This window comes from Andrographis paniculata, unplaced genomic scaffold, assembly GCF_009805555.1.
Source record: "Andrographis paniculata isolate CXL003 unplaced genomic scaffold, ASM980555v1 Contig65END, whole genome shotgun sequence".
NCBI classification, from domain to species: domain Eukaryota; kingdom Viridiplantae; phylum Streptophyta; class Magnoliopsida; order Lamiales; family Acanthaceae; genus Andrographis; species Andrographis paniculata.
The window spans coordinates 2,699,942-2,723,083 of record NW_026137601.1 but is presented as its reverse complement, the minus strand read 5'-3'; the positions used below and the strand labels follow the sequence as shown (position 1 = coordinate 2,723,083).

Genomic DNA, 23,142 nt, shown 5'->3' with positions numbered 1-23,142 from the left:
TTTTGAGCTGAATGTTTAGCATATAAAGGGTTTATTCACACAAATAATTTTTTTCAATGATGCAATTCCCAATATAATATATATATATATATTATTTTACAAAAAAAAAATTCAATAAAAAATATTGGTATTCTTTTATATTATCGACACGATTCTCAATATCTCATATAAAAGTTACATTAATTAAACTAAAAAAGTAGTAAGCAAATACACTACAAGACTCTATCGACGTCAATTAAGAATATGATGGATTACATGTTTAGGTCACATTTTAAAGATTGTAAAAAAAAAAAAAAAATAATTTGAAACCTACAAATTGAGAAGATGAGTCTTCTTGTCGATTGAGCTTCGGAACGATAGCGACTTCATTTTGATATTCATAAATGTCTAATCGATTATTTGAAAGCGTAATTTAATTTCTTGTCAAGTTTCATAAGTTTACTATTTAGAACTGATTATATAATAAAGGTTAAGTTTGGATTGTTACCTCAAATGTATCTATGTTATTTATAACCAAATAGGGTTAATGAATTTGTAAAATAAAATTTTCAAATAGAAAAAACTTGCACAACAATTTATTTTCTATTATTATTATTTATTTCTTTTCAAATAATTTTTTTTGTGAAAATAAAATATGATTTCCTCAAAGAAGACTATTTTTAGAATAGGTTCTCACTAAAATTTTCCAAAAGTAATGAAAAACTATTAGTTATATATATATATATATAAATAAAATAAACTTTTATTTTTTTAAAAAAAAGGCAATCTTATTATATTTATTATTTTTTCATACAAAATATTATATTCAAACGACTATTTAAAAAATAATGATAATAATAACAACATTAATGTGAGTAATTTCTTTTATAGCACAAATGATAGATTTATTTTTTTTTATTTTTTGCAATATAAATAGTTGATAATATTGTATAAATAAAATAACAAAAAGTAATTCAAATATAAGATAAATGAGGAATGTTTGAACAAAATCAATTGTACTTTGAGAATATAATATTTAAATTAAGTCTTAATAAAATTAAATATGTGATGTATCAAATCATTTTAATGAATTTCCACCCCACCCCACCCCACCCCCACCCCCCAAACCCTTTCTCAAAACATAGGATTAGTAATGCTTTTTGTGTGGGGATGTCCTAATTCAGAATTGAGATTGCTACTTTCAGTTGAGTCATTTCATGTCATTCCAATATAATTAAAATCAATTAATGTGACAACTAATTTTATTTGTCTAATTTCCATTGGAAAATTCCCTCAAACTTGTCATCATTACTAATATCTCATGAGTTGTACAATAATAATAATAATAATAATAATAATAATAAAGGGATCATAAAAGAAAAAATTATTTTTGTATCGAAAATTTTTTGTCCCTAAATCTATGTTTTTTTATTATTAATATCATTAGAGATAAAATTAAAGATGAAATTACGTTAGCTACGTGAACTTTAGGGACGAAATTCCATTACAAATATTTTATTTTATTTTATTTTTATGGATAAATAACTCAATAATTTTGATATTTAGTAAACAAAATATTGATGAGGAACAGTACTATTAATAGTGAGTCATGAGTTCAATTTTATGTCACATGTAATTAACAGCTTTTAGCCCAAAAAATATAAAATAAAAAAAAATATAATTGTGGGCATAAACAATTTACACAAATTAATCAATAAATACATAAAAAAAATTACTTATGATTCTGTCATGTTTAATGTTGCAATAAAATTTTATTCCCAGGGCATATCTTGGGTTTTGTCTTTTTCTTATGTCTTTTTCAAGTGAAATAGATGTTAAATGAAATGATTTTAACATGAAAATTAAATAGTTTTATATAAAACTATATATTAAAGAATTAAACAACAAATCGGTGGGGACCAAAAAAATATATAGTTTGATTATATTTAGACAAAAAATGATGAATTTTGATTATATTGAAACTAAAATTGATAAAAAAAAAAAAAAAATTATATTTGAACCAAAAATAATGAGTTTTAGTTATATTGAGACAAAATTGATGAATTTTGGTTATATTTGGACCAAAATTGATAAAATTTTAAATTGGGACTAAAATTGATAAATTTTGGTTATATTGGGACCAAAAATTATTTTTCCATTATTATTATTATTATTATTATTATTTGTCCAAAATTGGAAGAACTCAAATGCCCACCGATGGAATAGCCCAATAGGCTCCTTCAGCCCATTGTAGTTGTTCCTATTGGGCCTTTTAATCAGCTCAATTTGAATCACACTCGTTTTTTTCTTTTTTTAGTTTAGTTTTTAAAAGATCCAAATTATAATTTTATTTGTTTATTTTATTTTTTCATTACATATATATTTGTTGGTTTCTGGGGTGTTTGTTTTGTGAAAATTATTGATTTTTTAGGTAAATATAGATAATTATGTAAGAAATATAAAAGTAATGTATTAATCTTTGTAGGAAAACATATAGAAAAGATATTAAAAAGAACAAAGCCTTCTTATTTTGGGAAAATTCCAAACAAGATATGTGCAGATTTGTGAAAATGAAATCGGATGTAGGGATGTCAAATGGTGCGGGTTAGCCCCGGATCCACTCTTAATGGGGCGGGTTCAGGTTTAAATAATATGTTTCGGGACGGGTTGTGAATTTAAAATTTTAAATTCGGCCGGGTTACGGGTTTTACTAAAAATTCGTTCCAACCCGAGCTCGGATATTTTTTAAAATTATTATAACTAATATATATATGTACATTTATATAATAAAAATATATTATTTATTTATTTAAATAGTTTTAAATATAAAATTCAATTAGTCGTCTGCCCAAGTAATTTTTTAAAATTATTATACCTAATATATGTATATTTATATAATAAAAATATATTATTTATTTATTTTTATCTTATTATTATGGATCAATATTTGATTATTTTTATTTTTTTTGGTGCTTTTAATACTATTTTTTTAATATTAGATTGTTAAAAAAATATTTGTTATTATATATTTTTTTTTTAAAAAAAAAGGAGTTTGCCGGGTTAGCCCCGAACCCGGAGGATTTGAGGCGGGGCGGATCTTGAGGCGGGTCTCGGGGCTTGCATAACCCGTCCCAAACTCGCCCCTTTGACTTTCCTAATTGGATGAAAATGTTTGTTCACTTTGAGTTTTTTAATAAATATATTTTTATATTAAGAATGCAAAATTATATCGAGAAATTGAAAATGTTCAAATCAATTGAAGAGAAGCTTCAAGGGATACAAATATGTCAAGCTTATTTTAAAAAATTAAGGTCCGACTCTAGCCCTATTAGTTTGAAATAAAAGGACTATAAAGCTTGAGCCGACCTAGCTTTTTTTAAATTTGTTTAGTTTATAAGTCTATTTAAAAATTTATATAATAATTTATTGTTTATTTTTCTTAATTTAATAATAGTAAAAATATATATAAATGCAATATTATTTTATATATATATATTTATTATAGTTAAAATAAATTGATCTTATATTTGATGATTATCACTAAATTGATTTTTTTTAATATTAAATAATTAAAAATATAATAATTTTATATATTAAATCAAAATTATATATAAATATACCAATCGGTTTAATAAATATTTTCTTTTATAGTTCATATTTTGGATTAGATTCATCTCTATACTAATCGGATGGATTGAATTGTAGACATGAAAGCGTAGGAACTCAACCGGATCTCATAGACCTAAAAGACTTTTTATAATAACTAAATTTATTCTAGTTAATTAAATAAACTTTTTAAAATAAAACTAAATTGAATTGTCCTAAAGGTTGCCTAACCTCCATGAAGGTGTGTTTGTATGTGCATTTTAGTTTTTTAGTTTTGGTTTTTTAATTGAAAAAAATTTGAATTTGAATAATTATTTAATATTATATAAATAAAAATTTATTTAATATTTTAAATATAAAATAAATTTATAATAATAATATAAAAAATATAATTATTTAATATGATTTTTTTATTAAAAAAAATCAAAATTAAAATTAAGAAATATATATATATATATGTGTGAATAAAACCCACAAAAAACAACCTAAAAATTTCCTTGGTCTCTTAAAAAACTAAACATTATCCCTATTAGGCCTCTATTATTGTTAGAACAAAAGGTCTCGGATTTTCGTACATTGCTCGATGCTTGCAAGGCATCGTAATATTAAGACATTGTTGTTGTTCGCCTCCCTTAAAACCCGAACTTTTCGACAAGCAATAAGTCGAAGCACGGCCTCGACCATTTTCGGCGCGGCCGGAGAACGATCCAACTCTTCCCATCGTTGTTCTTTGTTCAGAGTTCCAAATTCAACGATCAAATTCACCCGCATACACCTAATTAGATTCATAGTTCATCGAGCTGCTAGCTCCACCATCGAACATCGAATCCGAAGTCTTGCTCTTCGACGGATCTTCCGAGCTCAAACTCGGCGACACACAACGCTCTTCCCTTCGACTTCGGCTTCCACTTCCAACCCCACATGCTAAAGGGACCCCTCGATCGATATTGCCAAATTCCGGAACTCTCCGGAAACTTGGAGACGAGAAGCATCCGGCTTGCATAGGCGGCACCGGGAAAATAGGACATCCCGGCACACCCATTCCGTATCCCATCGGCGGAAAATGAGGACCGCGCATGTGTTGCATTCTTGTAGGAAACATCATCTGCGGCATGTATAGCCCGGCTCCCATCGACATAATCTGTAATAAGTAGTAATAAGTGTCACCGCACATTAGCCGATAAACGACTACACTAGAACTACGGTCGACGAAATTCGCTTTACCTGCACTTGCAGCTGGAGGTACTTTAGATATTCGATGGCTTCGTCGAGCATCGAAGCTTTATCGACCTGAGGGAAACGAAACATTCGTATAACAAAATCGATATATATATATATGTATATATACATATGTTCGATTAGCCGGGAGCCTTATACCTTGCTGCAATTCGGTATGAGTTCTTGCAAAACCCGCATTTTCTCATTTATCCGATCCCTTCGTTTCTATCATTACAATCGACGTTGGCAATCATTGTAACAGACTCAAATCATAACAATTTTAATTATAAATAGAACCAAATCTAAAACAAGTTCATGGACATTGTAGAATACCCTTTCGGATAGATTATGCACTTCGGTTGCTCGGCTTCTCTTCGATCCATTGCTGGAAGTATCGAAATCCTGTCATACAAAAATAGAAAAAAGATGACAACATAACAAACAAATGCAATTGCCGAATTTGTATGTCATCTCTACTCACATCACTACGGCATTCGTCTTCTACATCGCACAACTTTCTCTTCGAGCAATGAACTTTCCCTCTTTTGTCTGCGCCATTGCCGGAGCATACAGAGGAAGTTGCAGCCACGGCCACGGCCTCGGCAGCATTGCTCCTAATCTCGATTTTTTTACCCGGCGAGGACTCTACCGGCGTTCTATCTTCTAATTTTTTAGGCTTGTCATTACATTCAGTAAGATTCTCGCCGGCCGGAATGTCATCGGCGGCCGGTCTCGAAAAATGTCGAAAATTAACTAGATTCGAATTAACGGGAGATTCTTTCAAATCAATGGCAGCTGGATCACAAGCAGTGGTTCTCTTTTCAAGAGATGCGCAGCTACTAGTAATGCCGGAGGTTCCGGTCAACAATTCGGAGAAGGGATTCTCCGGCGGAGCATTGGCCGCCGGGAAACTCCTCAGCCACGGCGGAGTGTCGCCGTGGTGAGCGTTTTCCGGCAAGTCGTCGCGAAACGTGGATTGAACTCCACAGAATTGGGTTGTAGCCCTTGTGGATTGAGATTGAGTTTGAGTTTGCATTTTGATTTTCCCATTATCCCAAACTAATTCAACCAATTCATTCTCACCCCTGCAAGAAGATGGAATGAATGAAATAACAAACACTTATGAAATTGGAAGATTAAATAAATCATACCCAGCAGAATTTTCAGATTTGGGATTTTCTGCACCGAATTTGAAGAGCTCTGAGAGAGGCATGGTGATGGTGGTTTGATTCCTACAAGGGGTAATCAATCCTGTTCATATGTATATAGCAAGAAATGAAAATTCCAATGATTAGAAAAGAAAACCCAGATGGGATTTGCTACATTTTCTTGCCCACCTAATAATAATAATCAGTGAAAATTAAACCAACCTCTTAGATCATCAACAATTTGTCTTTCCCCAAAACATATGAAAACTCTTGACTAAGAACAACCATGGGTTTATCGAACCCACCAAAAGCTTTCGACTTTCGCACATCCAAATGCCAGGATTTGATGGATATATATCTAAACATTATATATACACAGTATAGATACAGATATACATAAAAATCAATTTTGGGTAAGGCGGCGAAGGGTTCTGCCAATTTGGGTGAGTCGGCGAAATGAATTTTTATTTATTTATATATATAATTTGGGTGTTTTCTTTCTTCTGTGATGTGAGTTTGATGTTTGCGCTGTGTGGACGACAGCAGGCGATTCAGATAAACAAAATAAATAAATAAAGTAAAAATTAGTTCGGTATAAAAATGATACTCTTTCAGTTTCACTTACTAAGTCCGTTTCTGTATATCTCACATCTAATGTTATTTTTTTTAAAAAAATAATTATCCATCTTAATTTTATTTTAAATTTTTTAATTTAATTTTTTTAATTTTAATTAAACTAATTAATTATTTTAATTTTAATTTATAATAATTTATATTATAAATTAATTATTTTTAATAATATATTTTTAATTTTTTTTAATTATATTTATCATAAATTCTTGTCTACCAAAATACCCAATGTAGAAGGGAGGTAGTATTTGATAAAATATTTTATTAAAAAAATAATATTCCCTCCGTCTCGAACTAAATATCTATTTGCTTTGCACATAGTTTTAAAAATATTAGTATTATATTATGATATAATATGAATAAGATAGAAATGACTAAAATAATTTATTAGTATGTGTGATATAAAGGTAACGACATTTGTGTAATATATTGTAAGTTGTAAGAGTATTTGTAATGTTAAGTAGATAGTACAGTTACTAAAAAAAATGAATACTTTGTTATGGAACGAACTAAAATGAAAAATAAATACTTTGTTACGCAACGAACTAAAATGGAAAAATAAATACTTTGTTACGAGAATGAAGGATATAATTCAAATAGTAAAATTAAAAAAATAAAAATAAAAATAAAAAATAAAAATAATAATAAAAATTTGGAATTTCGTGTGTAGTATGAGTGAGATTGATTGAGTGCCAGACGGCAAAACCTCCGGAGAAGAGAGTGCACATACTTTGACGATTCTGTCCCCACTCACTCACTGTCAGTCAAACTGTCACTCAAATTAACGTAATCAGAACAGAACCGATTCTGGAAACATCCTGGACCTCGACAACGTGGGCCCGCTCGTTCTTGGTACTCCACACTCCATTTTAAGTTGTTTGTACACAAGTGTAGGGGTGAGCATAGGGTTTAGTTCCGTTCAACAAGAATTTTTTCGGTTCGGATTGCTTTGTTTGAATTATTCGGTTAATTGATTTAATTCGATTTAAAATTAAATTTATAAATTTTGATTTTGATTTGATTATAATTTTTAATTTTGATTAACTCTCATATACAATCAAATATAAATACTTGAAATTATAATATATATTATTTATTTATATATAATTTATTATTATTTTTAAAAATTCAATTTTTTCGATTTTAAATCGAACCGATTTATTTAATTTTGAAAAACTTTTGTTTAATTTTAATTTCAACCGAAACCGACCAAATGCCCACCACTGCAAATGTGAGTACGTCGGTTGCGGGGATTATCTCTAGGCACTCAGTTTTATTATTTATTTTTATAAAGGCTATATAGTTCTTTTCCTTTTGAATTGGGTTTGGTCATTTTACTTTTTTATTACAATAATAAGTATTTAATATAATTATTTCGTAAGAATTTTTTGTTTCTAGAAAAAAAATATATAAACTAAATAGTAAATTTAGTATAGAAATTGAAAATAAAAGTGTGTTTGTTTCATCGGGGATTTAATTTTTGAGTTTAATAGCGAAAAATTTAATTTGAATAATTATTTTAATGTGAATATTAATATGATATTTTGAATATAAAATAGATTTTTAGTATAATATCAAAAATTAAAAAATAAATATTTAATTTAATTTGATATTTTTCAAAAGAAAAGTAACTAAATAGTAAAATTTTATGAAAAATCTAAAAAATAATACAGTAATAAAAATATTTTTCTTTAAATTTTTCAAAAATAATCACCATTCAATTAATTTATATTTTATTTATATTATACTAAAAAAATAACTTTATATTCAATATATTATATTCAATCTCATAAACTAACTATTCAAATTTAAAATATTACCGTTAAAAATTCGAATATTCGTACAAGCACACCCCTTTTCATTTAAAAATTAATATTTTTAGATAAGTTTAAAAAAAAATCAACATTTTTTCAATTATTACATAAAAAATTTAAAAATAACATATGCTTTCAAATAATACGGTACATATTGTATTATTTAAATAATATTTGTTGTCTTTATATATTTAATTATATTGTATTAATATACTTATTCCCTCCGTCCCACGTACCATGTCCAAGTTGTCGTCTCTATCCGTCCCGTATACCATGTCATTTTTCTTAAGGAAAATGATTACACATTTTAATCTCATTTTAAATTTTTTAATTTTATTTTTTAAAAATTTTAATTAAACTAATTAGTTATAGAATAATTATTTTCACTAATATATTCTTATTTATCTACTAATTACCCCCCTCATAACATACAGTGTCTACAGTGTAGCAGATACAGTATTACCGTGGGACGGAGGGAGTATGTGTTAAATCAATAATATTATATGTTACATAAAATATACGCTCACAAATATACATATTTTGAGTTATTGAATAACAAAGTAGTTATTTTAAAATACTCTAAAAAAATTTACAAAATATCCACTATTTTATTATCATATCATTAATTTTAAACTAAAAGACATTCACAAAATTATTTTTATACTATTTTAATTGCTCATAATAATTAAATACTATTATTTTTTAAATTTTGTGCAAAATAATGATTATTTTTAAATTAGACGGACATAGTATTATATGCTATTAGTTTTTAAATATTGTAATTATATTATATTCTTTTAGTTTATTCACAAAATATACATATTTTTTTTTAATTTGTTCAATTACAAAATATTTCATCCGTCTCAATACAATAGTCTTGTTTATCATTTTTGTCCGTCTTATTTTCATAAATAACTATATCACTATAAAACTACTCTTACTTTTTCATTACAATTACACAATTGTCACTAGTGACAAAAAAAAGTCTTTTATCCATATTTTTTACCTACTACCAATATAATATCAATATTCCTTAAATCTCGTATCAAATATAACCCAAACTATAGTTTTAGGCCGGAGAGAATAATTGTTTTTAAAATATCTCATTTTTTTTTACAAATACTTATATTTTACCATTACATTATTATTTTTACACTAAAAATTTTAAAATAATTTTATTTACACTACCTTTAATTATTTACTATAGTTAAAATATTATTATTTATTAAAAACTATGTACCAAAATAAATATATACATTAAAATGGAACGGATAAAAGTATTAATATAAATTATGTGTAATTTATAATCATTTGTATTGTCTTTTATAATATAATCTACTATCATCATTTGAATCATACTATAATTCAACTAATAGTAACTACATACATTTTTAAAATATATAAATATAAAAAAATTAGGGTTGGTTTGTTTTTATGATTTGAATTTTTTTTTTTATAATATAAAATAATAATAAATATGTATAATATATTAATTTTTTAAAAAAATATATAAATTTATTTTCACAAAACAAACAATTTATTACTTTTACATTGATCTATTTTTATTTTATTTATTTAACGACAAAATTTACAATCATAGAATTGCAGGACGTGACAGCCAATATATTTAAGAAAATATATATAAAAGATGAAAGGATAAGTAAAGCAGTGAAGATGGTGCAGTGCACCAGCTACGGCACGTGAGTGGGTCCCATTTCTCGACCGCCACGTGGACCCGATTCGACACGTATGCTATGGGTTGCCTGGGGAGCTGTCGTAGTGGACCCCACCTGGAAATTCATCATGACGTGGCTGAATCAACGCCGCAAAAAAGTGGGCCACGAACGGTCGAGATTTGAATTTGGAAGCATCATCGAACCAGCAGCCGTACGCGAGACCAGACGTCGTGCATGCAACAGTGGGTGCACTTCACGTGCGATCCATGCGGATCTCACGTGTCCCCTTTGTTACTTACCTTTTCTTGTTGAAATTGTTTTGGTACAAGATGTGACGCAATTTTTGTCACTCGTAAGATAAATTAATAAATAAATAAAAGGAAAATTTTAACAAAACGACGCCGTATTCGTTGCTGCAAAGGTGTTTATGGAGATCAGCCTCAGGAGTCAGGAAAGAAATATACTCCCCCTGTTCCATATAATTTGTTCATATTTTCTATTTACGTCCGTCCCATATAACTTGTCATTTCTATTTTTGGAAATATAATTATGCTTTTAAATTTTATAATTTTCAATTTTAATTAAACTATTTACTTATGTTAATCTTAATCTATAATTATTTTTACTAAATAATAATTATTTTTACTAATACACTTCTTAATTATTTATTAATTATATTTGACCTAAATTCTCGTATCTACCGTAATAGTCCCATATTTTTTGGGACGGAGAGGGTATAAAATTAATGCAGATGTAGAAATGTTCGTAGTTGGATAAAATCATTCAAAGAGTAACTGTTGTAACAAGCAAAATTAATGTTCAGGTCACCTATGACACACGGTTCACTCACTCAGTGTTATTTGTCTTTTCAAATCTAGCTTGCAGCGAATTTAATGTCCTATAATCAGAATTCCAAGAAATATCATCTAAAGAAGCAAAATTTATCTCTTGATTTTTGCTTTTTTCTTTAGTAATTTCATCACACCCAATATGACATACAAGATTTTTATGATATTTTTGTCGTCACATTCTTTTTTATATGAACTTCTAACAAGATTTACAATACAAATTAAAGGATAAAAAAAGCCGCTTACTAATACATAATCATTTGAAATTGTAACAACCATTAATAAAAGTTTGTGAACAAAACAATGAACAATTACAACGGAAGAATTTTTAAGGTTGTTTGATTTTGAGGGGAGTTAATCAATAAGTTCCCTTACCTGGATAAATGTCATCAAATTAAACTTATCTGGATTTGAAATTTAAGATTTTGATACCATGTTAGATGAAGTAAATGATCGTCTTACCTAAAAATTTTAGCCATTAAAATACGCATAATTTATTTATTTATTTATCTACAAACAAAAGTTAACTAACAAAATTATCACTACAGTATACTGATTATAACTTACAATAGAAAATTATTACTACAGTATACTGATTATAACTTACAATAGATTTAGGTTTCGTTTGCACAATATTTTTATAAATTTTGGCACCAAGCAAGTTATAAAAATGTTACATTCAATCAATTTTTCTTTTACTCCAAAAATCTCTATTTAAACCTAACCTTAACTTTTAAACAAATAAATATTGAGTTCATTGGGTGTGTTTGTTCGGGGGTTTGGATTTTGAGTTGGGATTTGAATAGTAAAAATTTTGAATTTGAATAGTTGTATTATGTGATATAAATAGGTGTTGATGTGATGTTTTGAATGTAAAATTAATTTTTAGTATAATATAAAAAATGAAAAATAGGTGTTTGATATGATGTTTTTAGGGGAAAAAATTGGATGAACAGTGTAAATTCAATCCAATCCCTCGAACAAACAAATACAGAAAAATAGATGGATGTGCTGCCAATCTAAAGAAAATAATACTCTTAAAAAATATTTAATTTGTGGGCAATGATAGACTGTAGCACATCAGATACTATCATTATACAAATAATATTAGGACATATTCTATGGGTGTTTATTTTAGAAAATTAAGATGAATAATATTATTTTACTCACTGTAATCACGTATTTACTATAATTGTCACAGTATTTACTATAATTGTATTTACTATAATTGATTAAAGTATGTTACATTACTATGCTAATTAAGGATTAATTTAACTAATTAATATTTATATTAAAATTTATCTTATACTATGATATTATTATTTATTATTCAGGGTTGTTTTCATTTTTTGATTTTATTAAATATTTAATTTTTTTAATGCTTATTTTCTATATCATTAATAGCATAAAGTATAGCGTGCGTCCTTGCCGTTATTGGACATAACAATCCAACGGGCCTGAGCATATCATATGCTTTATTTTCTAAGAAAAATGGATATAGTCTTATATTTTCTCCCTCCCAACTAAATTGCCTTATTTAATTTAGGTATGAAGTTTTAGGTATTATATAATTAGTAAGTAATTAAAAAATATATTAGTAAAAATAATTATAATTTAATAAAAATACTAATTATAGATTAAGATTAAGATTAGTTTAATTAAAATTTAAAAAAATTATAAATTATTAATTTTAAAATATAATTAAAGTGTATAATTATATTTATAAAAAAAAGACAAATTATGTGGGACGGATGAAAAGAAAAAAATTGAACAAATTAAGTGGAACGAAGAACGCCGTTTTAATCAATTATTTTTATTAGGCATACCGTATTTAAGGTAATAATATTAAATGTTAATATTTTAGTAAGTTATAATATTATTTTATTATTTTTTATATAATTAATAAAGTTGATAGTTTTAAATAAATTTAATATATATGACTAAAAAAATTAGAAATATTAAAAACAAATATTGCAATATGCAATATGAATATCAATAATAAAATTTTCTACAATACAAGTAAATAAAAAATATATATTTATTTCTAAGTAATATAAAGTAATTTTTTACAAAATATATGGAGTTTTTAATATAGATAAAAATATTTATTTTTTGACGAGAGATATAGAAATAAAAAGATTTTGAATAGATTTATGATGTTAAATATTATGTAGTTAATTAACTTAATTTATATTGGTTAATATTTTCATTTAATAAATTTTACCGATTATAGAAAAATATCATTTTTTGGGAACAAATAAATAATAAAAAAAAGATGTCAATTTTGATAGGACAGATGAAGTATTATTTTACTTTATTTTATAAAATTATCAAAAGAAATATTTAGTTCTTATTTAATATATTAAAAAAAAAAATCTTCATTCAAAAATCAGATAGAAAAGTTATTAATATCATATAAAATTATTATTATTATTATTATAATTTACATATATAATACATTCAATAAATTTTAAAATAGTTTCATCACATATATTTCAAAAAGTTAAAATATATGTAACAAACGTTACGTTATATTTTTAATAAAAAATTAATATATGTGAATAAAGAAATATGGACAAAATTCTAATAAAATTTTGTTCACATATAAAAATTTTCTAATATATATAATTTTTGCGTACACAAAATATTTTTAATAAAACACATCTATATATTAAATCAAATAATCATAAATATAAGTACATACCAAAAAAGAACTTAATTTATGAACTTTGAAAAATTAGTAGTTAAGCGGTGGACTGAAACAGCAGCCAATCTGCATCCACCACGTGGCTTGAGCTCTGCTATAAGTAATCAAACCGTTCCTCTGGAGTCTTCATAATTAACTAACAATCGTTCTTCAGAGTTCAGAGCGGAGAAAACTAGAAAAGAGGTAATTACATTCAGCTGCTGTTAAATTTGGTCGGTGAATCGATTCGAAGAAGATTGTGGAATGGGGACTGCAACTTGTGTTGATATTCTGGTGGCGATTCTTCTGCCTCCGCTCGGTGTCTTCCTCAAGTTTGGCTGCCATGTACTGCTCTCTTCTCTGTTCATTTTGCTTGTCGATTTTAATTCGATCGTTTTTTGACTGTTTTGAGTTGTGGAATGTTTCGGATAGTTTTCTGCTGCTCTGTAATTAATTTAGATTTGGATTTAGGAATCGATTAGTTTCAGATCTACAATTTTGAAGATTATAATCGAATTTTTGGAGTGGTTATATGATTTCGATCATTTGTTTTTCGTTTTATCTGATTGGATTGAGGTTAATCAATAAGAGTATAATGGATTGCAGGTTGAATTCTGGCTGTGTTTGGTTCTGACGCTCTTTGGTTATCTCCCTGGGATCATCTACGCCATCTATGCCATCACCAAGTATGTGTATCGTCATTTCCTTCCTAATTTCTATTTTAAATGCATAATCATCAATCACAGTTCAAGTATTCAAGCATATCGAGCATATTACCCTTCCATTGGCGATTTTTTCCTGTGAAATTCCTTCAAACAGATTTTTAACTGCTTAACCGTTTAAAAAATGTGTATATGAAAAAAAAAAAAAAAAAGCGAGGAAAATATTGCTACTCTCATTTTCAACTACTATAATTGCTATTAATTTAAAATAATGAACAATAAAAAAATGCATAGCGTATACAAATTTGTGGTCTCTCGTATTTTATTACGCTACAGCCTACAATCAAATACTACGTGTCTATTTTTTAAGATAAAAAAAGAGAAGTTTCCTGAACATATTGATGAAGAAGGTTATTCTATCGTGTGCTGTTTAATTTTTGACAGGTAATTAAAGTTGGGTATGGCAGAGTAGGGTGGGTGGGTATATTCCGTCTTTGCTGGAAAGTTGTGGTTGATTTAATTTGCTTTATGGATCCAGTTTGGCTGATTGTCTCTTTCTTCTTTTTCTTTATATATATATATATATATATATATTTTAAATATTTCAAAAAACATTCAGCATGATTTGATTGTATGTATCATAATATGTGATTTAGAGTGTGTTTCTTTTGATTACTTCGAAAAAAATTTGGTTTAAATTTGATATAAAATTAATGTTTGATTAGAATGTTTCTGAGAACAAAATACTCCTCCATCCAGAAAAGATGTGTAGGCACAAGAATTAAAGAATAATAATATTTAATTGAAAGTGAGTATAAAATAGAAAGTAAAAAAAAAAAAAAAAACTAAAATACCTTTACTTTTTAAATGATTCATAATTAATAAATAAGAAAACAAGAATTGTTTTGGGACGAAGGAAAATGGAAAAACAAGACTAACTCTATTGGGACAGAGTATATATTTTTTTGGAAAAACTAAATTTTGCTAAAGAAACATTGTTTATATTAATATATAGATTTAAACATAATTCAATAAATTAAGTATAACTTAATTCTAAATATGCAATAAATGTTTTGAAGAAATGATTGGTAGGTTTTGAATTGAAAAATGAATCTAGTTTAGCTTTAATCACTTTGCTTTTAATTGTCATCAGCCAAACAGATCTATAATGGAATAAATATAAGATATAATCGTGTTATAGTTATTAAACTATCCCACCGACGAAGAAAATATGCTCTGCGTGTCTTACATAGACATTACACAAAGTCAGGGGGTCAATAAATCAAGCTAGCAAGTTTGTTGGAATTTTATTTTATTTTATTTTTTCAACGCTGTGATACTCCAAAGTACAGCAAATCCTTTGATTGCCATTTTTCAAGAATATGTACCAATGTTTAAGAATATTTAGAATATTGTATATTATTACAAAACCAGTTGAAAATACAAAAGTATTTTAATAATAAAGTGATAAGAGTTTTGAAATTTTTTGAAAACGTAACATTAAAAAGTTGATATATTTAATATGGTATTTTTATGGAAAAAAATATATATATTTGATGTGATTTTCTTTTTTATTATTATTGATATGAATATCAATAAAAAAATTTCAAAAAGTTGTATGTAAACAAGAAGCATCTCCATACTCATAAATATAGAAATTTGATATCGGTGGATGAATATATATTTATTATGCAAAATTTATTTTATATTCAAAATATAAAATTACTCGCCTATTAATATTTTATTATATAATATTGAAATTAAAAAGAAATTAAAAATTTAAAACTCTAACTCTAACATAACCCTCAGATCAATTATAATACTCTCTCTGTTCCATAAAAAGAAGTTGTCATTTTTTACTTTTATAGTATAAATACGAGATTATTATTTTCTTATTGATAACTGTACTGTCTATTTAAAAATATTATAAATATTTTTATCGTTTACAATATATTACACAAATAATTTTATATCACAGAATTAGAATACTTACACGGATACACCATAATACCAGTATTCAATAATCCACATGCATCCAATAAAAAATAATACCTGGTAGTGTGGGTAGGACCGTGAGGTCATGGGTTCAAACCTCCGATGCCTCTAGCACCTGCCACGGTTTGCCTAGTGTGACTTGTCTGTCAAACCTAATTTACAAGGTATTAGATTCGGCCAAAAGTTTATCTGTGCGTCGGAAGTAGTCCTAATAATAATCCACATGCAACGTGCAAAACAAACGATCATCTTATAAAAAATACTTTAAAATTCTATTTAATCAACATAAAAGAAAGATGATTGATAAATGAAAGGGGACAGCTTCATGGGCTTGAGTAATGGCGGGTCAAAGTTATCACCGTGGGCCATTGGTCCACGTGTCAATAGTAAACAGCCGCCACGTGTACACGTATCGAGGGGGTGCGCTGTACCTGTACGCGATCATTGTCGTCATCATCAATCATCCTTCTCACGATAGAAACAAACGAAACTGTGGCGGGGGGAAGGAGGAGCAAAAGCGTCTCTGTGACTCGCGCACAACGCCAGCAAATCAGGATTCAACACGTGGCCACCACTACCTAACTTCTTTCCCCTACAAATATGCCCCAACTCCCCTGCTCTCCCCCTCCCATTTATCTTCAGTTTCGAAATCAGCTCAGAGAGAAGGCAGAGTTCAGTGATCGTAACTAAGTAGTGGAATTTCGAAGCAGCGAAATCGAGAATGGGAGACACAGCGACGTGTGTTGATATTATTCTGGCGATTCTTCTGCCTCCACTCGGCGTCTTCCTCAAGTATGGCTGCAAGGTAAGTATTACTTGGCGTTTTTCTGTTTTCAGTTAGGTTTTGGAATTTTTGCTGTTTATGTGTGCTTCTGTATTGTTAATTTGTTGATTGTTAGATAATTTGTGTTCTTAATCGAAGCTATTTTTAACTGAATGGACGAATCGCTGTGTAGAAATTTGTAGTTTCGAAGGAAGGAGGTCTGAGAAGCCTGTAGAGTTGTTGTATTTAGAAATTTTGTAGTGGATAGGCTAAATTTGTATGTGCTTGTAACCTAACTGTTTTGAGCACTGCGAATTGCAGATTGAATTCTGGATTTCTCTGCTATTGACTATCCTTGGTTATATACCTGGAATCATCTATGCTGTTTGGGTCATCACTAAGAACTGATCCTCTGCTCTAGGTAAGCTTGATTTGGTTAGCCTAATATCATTAGAAAGCTGTTTGAATTGATCAACTTCAGAGTCTCAATTCTCAAACCAGTGTTTGTCACAACAAATTATACTATTTTGACAAGAAAGTAAGATCAAAACCTTGATTCAATTATGTGTATTCAAATTTTGATTTTCTGCACCGCAATGTAGAGTCTAATGATTTTATCATTACTGTGTTCTTTGTTATCTATTTATATTTATTGATTGAATAACACAGCCCTGACAGATCTTTATCCAACTCTTTTTGTTTTTTCAAACTTACTGATCAAATGAGAAAATCTACAACAGAGAGTTTAATTTGATCATCAATTATAGGCTAAACAGAACATACAATAATATTTACTCAAAATATGCCAATTACTAATAATAGAGGTTGCATGAACATAAGAAAGGTATCCAATTCTTTTTCTGTTTGGCAGGACAAAAGATGCAAAAGGGAATTTCATATATTTAATTGGTGGACAGATATAGATTATTTATATATGGTTATTGATTTGTTTGATGGTGTTGAGCTGGAAGCTCCTCTCTTCTTTCCTTTCCCTTTTGACCCCTTTTCTTATGTGCCAAATCTCTTCATGATTTGATTTGATTTGATTGTATAATATAATATAATATATCTGCATATATATATTATATGATTGTATTGTTCTCTTGTTAAATATTGATCGAGTGATTTGTAGTCGTCTATTATGAGCCTTGGGTAGGCCACACTGTGTATAAACTTTGTATGTATGTATGTATGTTTGCTTATTGAATATGGGATGTTCCTTGCCTGTCTTTATTTGCCTCATTATTTGTCATTCAATTCATCTTATCATCTATAGAATTAATATTTAATATTTAGAATTATGAAGCATAATAAATTTTGATTAGGTTATTGTCCAATATGGGAGGCTATTATTCTGCCGACAGCACTACATCAATATTAATTTATATTATATATCATACAACTATTTTAATTTAAAATTTTTACTATTTCAAAATCCAAATCTCACAACCTAATGTTTCTATTCTAACATGCGTGTGAACAAGCTGCTGTTCCACTGGTCAACATACACATCAATTATCTGATCTCAGTTTATTATCTTCACAGAACAATCAATTATTAAGGCTTCGTTTAAATATATTCTTTGAAGTTAGCTCAAGTTTTGAAATTATATGGGGTTTGTTTGTTTAGTATTTAGGTTTGGTTTGAGATCTGTTTTTATCTGATGATATAAAAAATAATATTTTGTATTTGATTTATTGAATTTTGTGAAAAAATATCTAAATATTATATATATTCAAAATTTTGTAAAAATATATATATATATATATATCTGGATGAACAAACCCAAGAAATAAAAAAACAATAATAATATTTGATAGTTTTGTTTAGGAAATAAATATTTAGGATAATAGTACTATTTTTTTTAAAAAAAAGAAAACATAAAATTTAATTGTAAATAAATAGAGACAAACATGACTTAAAAAAAAAAAAGAGTTTGTTTAGACAGATGTTTTTGGAGGTTTTTGAAATTTTGAAAATTTAGAAAAACTAAAAAAATAGTATTTGATTTGATATTTTGTCCAAGATAATACGATGATTTTTTTAAAAATGAATAGTATCAAATGAATAAAAATATGTTGGATAAACAAAACCTAAATTGGCATTTGAGATCTATCTATCTTATAATCTGTAGTAGCTTCCATTTTGCCATTTTGGGTTCAATTTGTTAAATAGTAGTAGTAAATTCAATTTCTGAATAAGTAAAAGGAAAAATTGTTAAATAATTTTACTTTCTTTGTACAATTCAATGTATATTTTTAATTATAGTAATATAATTATATTTAAATGTTAGAATAATTCAAACTTGTAAAAAAAAAAAATCTATTTCATTTATACTTTAAAGATAAAAATATCAAAATCATTTTATATAATTTTATTATTTTTTAATTTACCGTAAAAAAAAAAAATAATTTAATACAATAGACTAGAGTAATATGAAATTGTTAAAAGTTTATGACTCTATGTATTTATATTTTCAATTTAAAAAATTTATTATACTCCATCTTATAGTATTATATGTATATTACTACTATATTTTAGTTTTTACTAATTTTAAAAAAATTCAAAATATATAGTCAAAACACATCTAAGAAAATTTGTTATTTTGTCACTTTGAGTTTTCTAATAAATTAAATAATAATAATATCTTATTGATTAATAGAAATAGGTAAAATATTTTGATATTATTTATTTTTATATATAAATTAATTATATGTATAATTATATATTTGAAATTTATATAAAAAATAAAAAATAATTTATTACTCCCTCCGTCTTAGAAGAGACGTTTTATTGAAAGTTGACACGAAAATTAAAAAATAATAGTATTTAATTGAAAAAAATATAAGTACTATGTAAAAAAACTAAAATGTTCTTACTCTTTAAGGACTTTAAAAATTATGTTAGAATAATAATTTAGGGTAGTTTAAGAATAATTTTGTTATAAAGTGAGACTACAATTATTAAATAAAAAAATAAGATTATTGTTTTGGAATCGATGGAAATAGAATAATAAGATAATTTTTTGAGACGGAAGAAGTATTAATCTATGATTATTTTTACTATAATTAAAAAAATTTAAAAAATATTTTGAATTAAAATAAAAAAAAAATTAAATAATACAATATAAATACAAGCCAAGAAGTAGGTTCATCCCTCTATAATACATCTATATTATACCAATGTTTTAAAATTTAAATGTAAAAAGTAAATACATACATTAGTTGCATATGCAAGAGATTTATTCTATTTATCTGTGTCTCGGTCGGTCAAGATGACCCATGTAGTTAATGATATGATATTTATATAGTTTAAATTAATAAGTTATTAATATTAAATTATAATATTATTTTATTATTTTTTTATATGAATAGTGTTGTTGATATTTTAAATATTTTTAACATTATATCTCAATAAAATATAATACCATATAGATATAATTTTGTAGAGAATAAAAGTTTACATAATACGAAAATATTTATTTATTTATAATTAATTTAAAACTAATTTTATAAAAGATAAACAATTTTAAATATAGATAAAAATATTTATTTATTAAGTATTAGATAAATAAAAATAAAAGATTTTAAGTAAATCTTATTGGTAAGAAGTTAGAAATTTAATTAAATTATTTTATATTTGTTAAATAGAAATAAATTTATTAAAAATAAAAATATATCATTTTTTATTGGACGAGAAAACAAAAAAAAAAAGAAAAGAAGGAGAAGGGGTAAAATGTGAGATAAAAATGTAGTATATCTAAACATTTTATATTTTAAAAATCTTGTAAAATGTTTGGACAGACTTAAAAAAAAAAAAAAAAATTGCTGAGTGTTCAAGACAAGACAGGGAATCCAAATAAATTACTACTACTAGAAATAAAGCACAATGATAGCTGTAGTACAAAATTAACATTGGATCCCATTCCCAGAAGCAAACCAATTGATTAAGAACCAACCCTCTTTAATCCAAGGAATTGTTTGTATAAAAACATAGTACATAACTAACTAGTAGCACCATTGAAAGCACAAATCCAAAACAGGGATGTGAATGTGAATGTATTGATTCCATCCATGATCGTCTTGAAGTTGTTCATCATCCTTCTTTGAATTGCCACTCCCGACGGCACATGGGACAATGTGCTTGAGGGGTTTGTGAATTCACCCACTTCAATATGCAGTGAAGATGGAATGCATGGTTGCACGATCCCCATACTGCCAACAATCAATTCACACAAAACAAATAGTAATTAAAAAAACTAGTATTTGATGTCATATTTTAAAAATTATTATTGTGGATGAATAGTATCGAAAAGTTTGTGTAAGTAGAGCGAGAATCTCTTTTTCTTGGCCTTACTCAGAGGGCAATCATCTCCCGGGAGTTTGCAGTCGGGGCAACACCCGTCAAACGCCATCCGGCAAATCCCACAAGTTTCGTCTTGGGCATCCCATGTCCAAGAAGCAACCGCATGCCACCTGAAAGTGGGAACCAAAAACACCTCAGTTTAGTTATTCATTTGAAGTTTAAGAAACTGGAAATTCTTCTAAGAGAATAAGAAGCATACTCTATCCATACCGCCAGGCGAATTTACGCACGATCTGGTCAAGGAAAATGTTCATCCAAACACAAGACTCAAATTCTATGGCATATGAGAGTTGTAAGATGCAACTACAATGATGAATTCACCTGATCTCTATAATAGAGGTTACTGGGCAAAATCTTCTCAAAGGTTTAATGGAGAGAAAATAGAATCTAAATTTGGGAAAAGGAGACTTCTATCAAAAATTCTAAAATGATAAACTACATACTAATAATCAAGAAACAATTCCAAGAATCTTGAATTCTGTATTGCTTCATCAAGCCATCAAATAATAATATAAACATAGTCACATTTAGAAGCATCATGGTCAGTGCAACATCCCTACTGAATTTACCAATGCCGATAACAAGAATCATGTAAAAATGTTTCACTTGTCACAAAACTACTTGTAGTTCAACCAGATTTGCCAAATCAATTTAGTTCCAGAATCTATGAAACATAGAAACATGGAAGCACACAAATAACATATCATACAAAAAGTGATCAAACAGAGATCGAAAAGTAATTAATCAAGGATACGTAAAATCTTGACTTTCATCTTTTTAGGCCCTGCAAGATCACAATCATATATGCAAAACTAATCAGAAATTCAAACCATCTGGAAACAGGGAAAATTAAACAATAATTTCCACGTTCTGCTGGAATTATACTTTCCTGAATCACATACAAAAATCCAATGATATAACAGAACAATTTTCACATCTCAAAGAGATCGAATTTAATTTATACAAAATTTGAGTTTGGTCAATCATTTTAATCTCAGTAGGCATTTCATCGAACACCTTATCGGCGACTAACTTCGTCTCACCCAACCCAAACATAGTACAGGAATTCAGTCAAATTGAATAAACCCATCATGTCATAACCAAATTACACATGGTATTCGCTTCCAACACTAAAAAGCAAGCCGAAAAAGGGAATCGATTCTCAAATAGTGAAATTAAGTTTTTAGGAGTTATGGAAAGAGTCGGAGGAGAGTACCTGAGGCAGTCGAGTTGGACATCTCCATTGATTTCCCCGAGTCGGCCATTGGCGAAGAACGCCGCAAGCTCTTCTCCGATTTCGACTCACACGAGTGACAGTTGAAGGAGAAGGCACCGTCTCGTCGTCCCTCTTCTTTTTGAAAAATCCTTGGGCAGAAGATCCGACCCGAATATATCGGATCCGGGTATTTGGATACCCATCAGACGGGTATAGTTATTTGGGCTTGTGGGCTTTAATTATTCACTGGGCCTTTTCTCATCACCATTCCTAACTATTTCTCCAACTCATAAATATAAATAGTGCATCTCATATAATATACTTAAACATACTAATTTAACCATAATTAAATATGAGTGTAATTTTATAATATAAAAATTTACTGTATGATATTTTTATAAATATTATTAAAAAAAATATAATCTATACATGTATTAAGGCAATATATATATAATACTTCTCCGTTCCAAAACAATAGTCTCATTATTTTGCTATTTTTTCTGTCTCAAAACAATAGTCTCATTATTTTGCTATTT

At 27.4% G+C, this 23,142-nt stretch overlaps 4 protein-coding genes across 5 annotated transcripts; 2 read left to right on the top strand and 2 right to left on the bottom strand.

Annotated features, from left to right (window-relative positions):
- Positions 1-4,014: 4,014 nt before the first annotated feature.
- Positions 4,015-6,345, bottom strand: LOC127262610 (transcription factor PIF3-like). Of its 2 annotated transcripts, none has more exons than XM_051291374.1 (7): positions 6,174-6,345; positions 5,955-6,035; positions 5,285-5,888; positions 5,137-5,205; positions 4,963-5,028; positions 4,810-4,875; positions 4,015-4,726 (listed from the first exon to the last, which is right to left on the bottom strand). In XM_051291374.1, the coding sequence occupies exons 2-7, from the start codon at positions 6,014-6,016 to the stop codon at positions 4,361-4,363; spliced, it is 1,233 nt and encodes a 410-aa protein (XP_051147331.1). In that variant the 5' UTR covers positions 6,017-6,035; positions 6,174-6,345; the 3' UTR covers positions 4,015-4,360. The 2 variants fall into 2 exon arrangements, with proteins under 2 accessions (XP_051147331.1, XP_051147330.1); XM_051291373.1 differs by having other exon boundaries at positions 5,955-6,054; positions 6,174-6,339.
- A 7,404-nt stretch (positions 6,346-13,749) lies between these two features.
- On the top strand, positions 13,750-14,990 carry LOC127262471 (hydrophobic protein RCI2A-like). Its single transcript, XM_051291161.1, has 3 exons — positions 13,750-13,950; positions 14,212-14,291; positions 14,712-14,990. Exons 1-3 carry the CDS (start codon positions 13,870-13,872, stop codon positions 14,713-14,715), a joined length of 165 nt encoding a protein of 54 aa, XP_051147118.1. The 5' UTR covers positions 13,750-13,869; the 3' UTR covers positions 14,716-14,990.
- A 1,377-nt stretch (positions 14,991-16,367) lies between these two features.
- On the top strand, positions 16,368-18,254 carry LOC127262469 (hydrophobic protein LTI6A-like). The gene is made up of 3 exons (XM_051291160.1): positions 16,368-17,067; positions 17,347-17,446; positions 17,897-18,254. The coding sequence occupies exons 1-2, from the start codon at positions 16,984-16,986 to the stop codon at positions 17,431-17,433; spliced, it is 171 nt and encodes a 56-aa protein (XP_051147117.1). The 5' UTR covers positions 16,368-16,983; the 3' UTR covers positions 17,434-17,446; positions 17,897-18,254.
- Positions 18,255-20,857: 2,603 nt separating this feature from the next.
- Positions 20,858-22,752, bottom strand: LOC127262517 (anaphase-promoting complex subunit 11). The gene is made up of 5 exons (XM_051291231.1): positions 22,607-22,752; positions 22,145-22,174; positions 21,601-21,664; positions 21,382-21,500; positions 20,858-21,239 (listed from the first exon to the last, which is right to left on the bottom strand). The coding sequence occupies exons 1-5, from the start codon at positions 22,653-22,655 to the stop codon at positions 21,121-21,123; spliced, it is 381 nt and encodes a 126-aa protein (XP_051147188.1). The 5' UTR covers positions 22,656-22,752; the 3' UTR covers positions 20,858-21,120.
- Between the last annotated feature and the right edge of the window lie 390 nt (positions 22,753-23,142).